General features: G+C 38.4%; 1 protein-coding gene across 2 annotated transcripts in view; it reads right to left on the reverse strand.

The window, feature by feature from the left end:
- Positions 1-2500, reverse strand: part of LOC122248243 (uncharacterized) — a 12153-nt gene that overhangs the window by 2539 nt on the left and 7114 nt on the right. For both annotated transcript variants that reach the window (XM_043008134.2, XM_086536266.1), the window contains exons 2-4: positions 1391-1518; positions 1069-1122; positions 55-373 (exon numbers count right to left, since the gene is read on the reverse strand). In XM_043008134.2, coding sequence (XP_042864068.2) covers positions 55-373; positions 1069-1122; positions 1391-1517 — 500 coding nt within the window. In that variant the 5' untranslated portion in view covers position 1518. The remainder of the gene's footprint in view (positions 1-54; positions 374-1068; positions 1123-1390; positions 1519-2500) is intronic.

A 2500-nucleotide genomic window follows, 5' to 3' on the forward strand; every position in this document is an offset into this window, starting at 1 on the left:
CCTCCCACAGCGCCGCCTGGAGGGAGAAGAGAAGAGTGGCTGCCAGTCACTCACCCGAAACTCAGCAGCGGCAGAATGGAGCTGAGCAGAGCTAGTGGAGCCAAGGCCGCGCAGATGCTACAGGCGGCTTTAGCTCCTCCTCCACCTCCTCCACCTCCACCGTATCCTCCACCTCCTCCGCCTCCACCGTATCCTCCACCTCCGCCGGAATAACCACCACCGCCTCCACCTTTGGTCTGGTGGACGATCACAACTGGGTGGCCGCCTGATCCACCTCCTCCACCTGAGCTTCCACTACCACCGTAGCCCGTTCCACCACCACCACCTGTGCTGTAGCCTCCGCCACCACCTGTGCCGTAGCCTCCGCCACTACCTGTGAGGCAGATGGAACGCGCGGTTCAAGGAGACAGACTCTATGGTGCGAAAAAGTTCTAATATTTTTGGGGATGATTTAGTGTGATTTTGTAACTGTCTTAGAAATAGAGAATTAAGGAAAAATTGTGATTGAAACATAGACTGATACTTTAGAAAATATAGAGATGGAAAATATCTAAACTGAGGTTCTTTGTCAATTTATTTTTAAATCTATAATAGATATGATAGCTAATACAGAAGGACATATATATAAGAACAATAATACCATGCAAGAATGCCGATATATATACATACACACTCAAAGGATCCAAGAAAACTTATTTACATTTGATTTAAAGAAAGAAACAAGCAAAAGTAGAAAAAAAATCTAGTATTTTCTAGAAACTTCAAAAGTTCTATAAATAGCGACTTAAAGACAGATATATAGAATCTTATTGAGACATATATACACATTCCTTTTACTTTAAGTAAAAAAATCAGGTCGTGCAGTTATCGGCAGATATTTATAGTTTTTTTCCAATGAACACAAAAAACAACAAAAATCACACATATTCCATTAAAAAAAAGGAAAAAGGAGAAAAACAATATTTCTTGATAGCTTAAAAAGCAAAAACAAATGTAATTCATTTCACGAAAATTAACGACAGAAGAATTAGATAAAAACACAGAAAGAATGACTTTATTCTCACGTACCTCCGTAGCCACCGCCTCCCCCAGTACTACCGTAGCCTCCAGTACCAGTAAAACCTAGTTAAGAGAAAGAAAATAGTTTAATAGTAATGCCTACCAAGATCCTACTACTACTACTACTACTACTACTACTACTACTACTACTACCACTACTACGTAATCCGTGATCAAAATATCAACATAAAAATCCTTAATCCTTAAGAATGAATGACAATCTTAATGAAGAATACTCCTCTGCTGATAAGTAAATAGGAATAATAAATAAAATGAAATAAAAATGAATAGACAGATCAGTGAATAAACAAAGAGAATGATTAAGTCTCACCTCCTCCACCTCCACCTGAGCTGTAGTCCCTCTCCACTCTCACGTGGGGTTCAAACTCCACCGCTTCCACCGCTACTCCACATCCTGCCACCATCCCGGCTGCCAACACTGCGCCTGACCACCTCATCCTGAAGGAGGGAATAAGAGACACAAATGACGAGACTGTGAATGGGGGATAGGGGGAAAACTGGATAAGGGGTGAGTGAAGAAGATAGAAGAATAGTAAGGAAATGGGTAATAGGTTTATAAGAGAGGATTACGAGGTTGGTGAAGGGGGAATGGGTAGGTTATAAAGACTGAAGTAATGGGAAATTGTTTAAAAGAAAGGGTTAGGAGACTGGAGAAAGGAGGAATAGGGAGTTCAAAAGAAATATTTGATAAAATGGGAAATAAAGAATGACCAGATATACGGTATTAATCAAGAATTAGGGAAACATGTTATTGGATAAACACGAGCTAATAGGAAATCAGTAAACACGGAGGAATTGTCGGATTAGGGAAATAAGAAATAGAGGAAATGCCAAGGAAATACGAAATGAGGAAAATGAGGAATATAGAAATAAAAGGGAATTAGGGAAATGCGAAAGAAATAAGAGACAGACATAACAAGAAACATGGATGGATAATTACTGACGAGATACAAGAAAAGCGAATGGTGGATAAAGAAAGTTACCGGAAAACGTCTGATAAACGTGGAAAAGGAAAAATACTAATGTAACAGAATAACAGGAAACCCAAGAGTAAACATGGGAGACAAAAATGTTTCGTAAGAGAGGAATTGGGATAAATTTTAGAAAATATAATGAATACCGAGAGAAGGAGAACGGATAAAGGTCGAGTGAATAGAAGAAGGGAATAACGATAAAGAAAATAACTAGAATTTGAAACATAAAGCAAAGATACAGATATAATTACACGTATGCTGGGAAAGCATTAAGATGATAGGGATAAAAACAGACACGTATGATGAGGATAAATAATCATTATGCAACGTAAAAAAATGAATTTGCGAGTTGATGGATCATTTCGTTGTAGAAAAAGTATGCATGGACTTTAATAATTTCACAATGCAAGATGTATAATCGAAATTTCAAAATCACAGTTTTTATC

The sequence above is a fragment of the Penaeus japonicus genome, unplaced genomic scaffold (assembly GCF_977035675.1).
Source record: "Penaeus japonicus unplaced genomic scaffold, GWHDUDI00000001_assembly GWHDUDI00000004, whole genome shotgun sequence".
Classification (NCBI taxonomy): domain Eukaryota; kingdom Metazoa; phylum Arthropoda; class Malacostraca; order Decapoda; family Penaeidae; genus Penaeus; species Penaeus japonicus.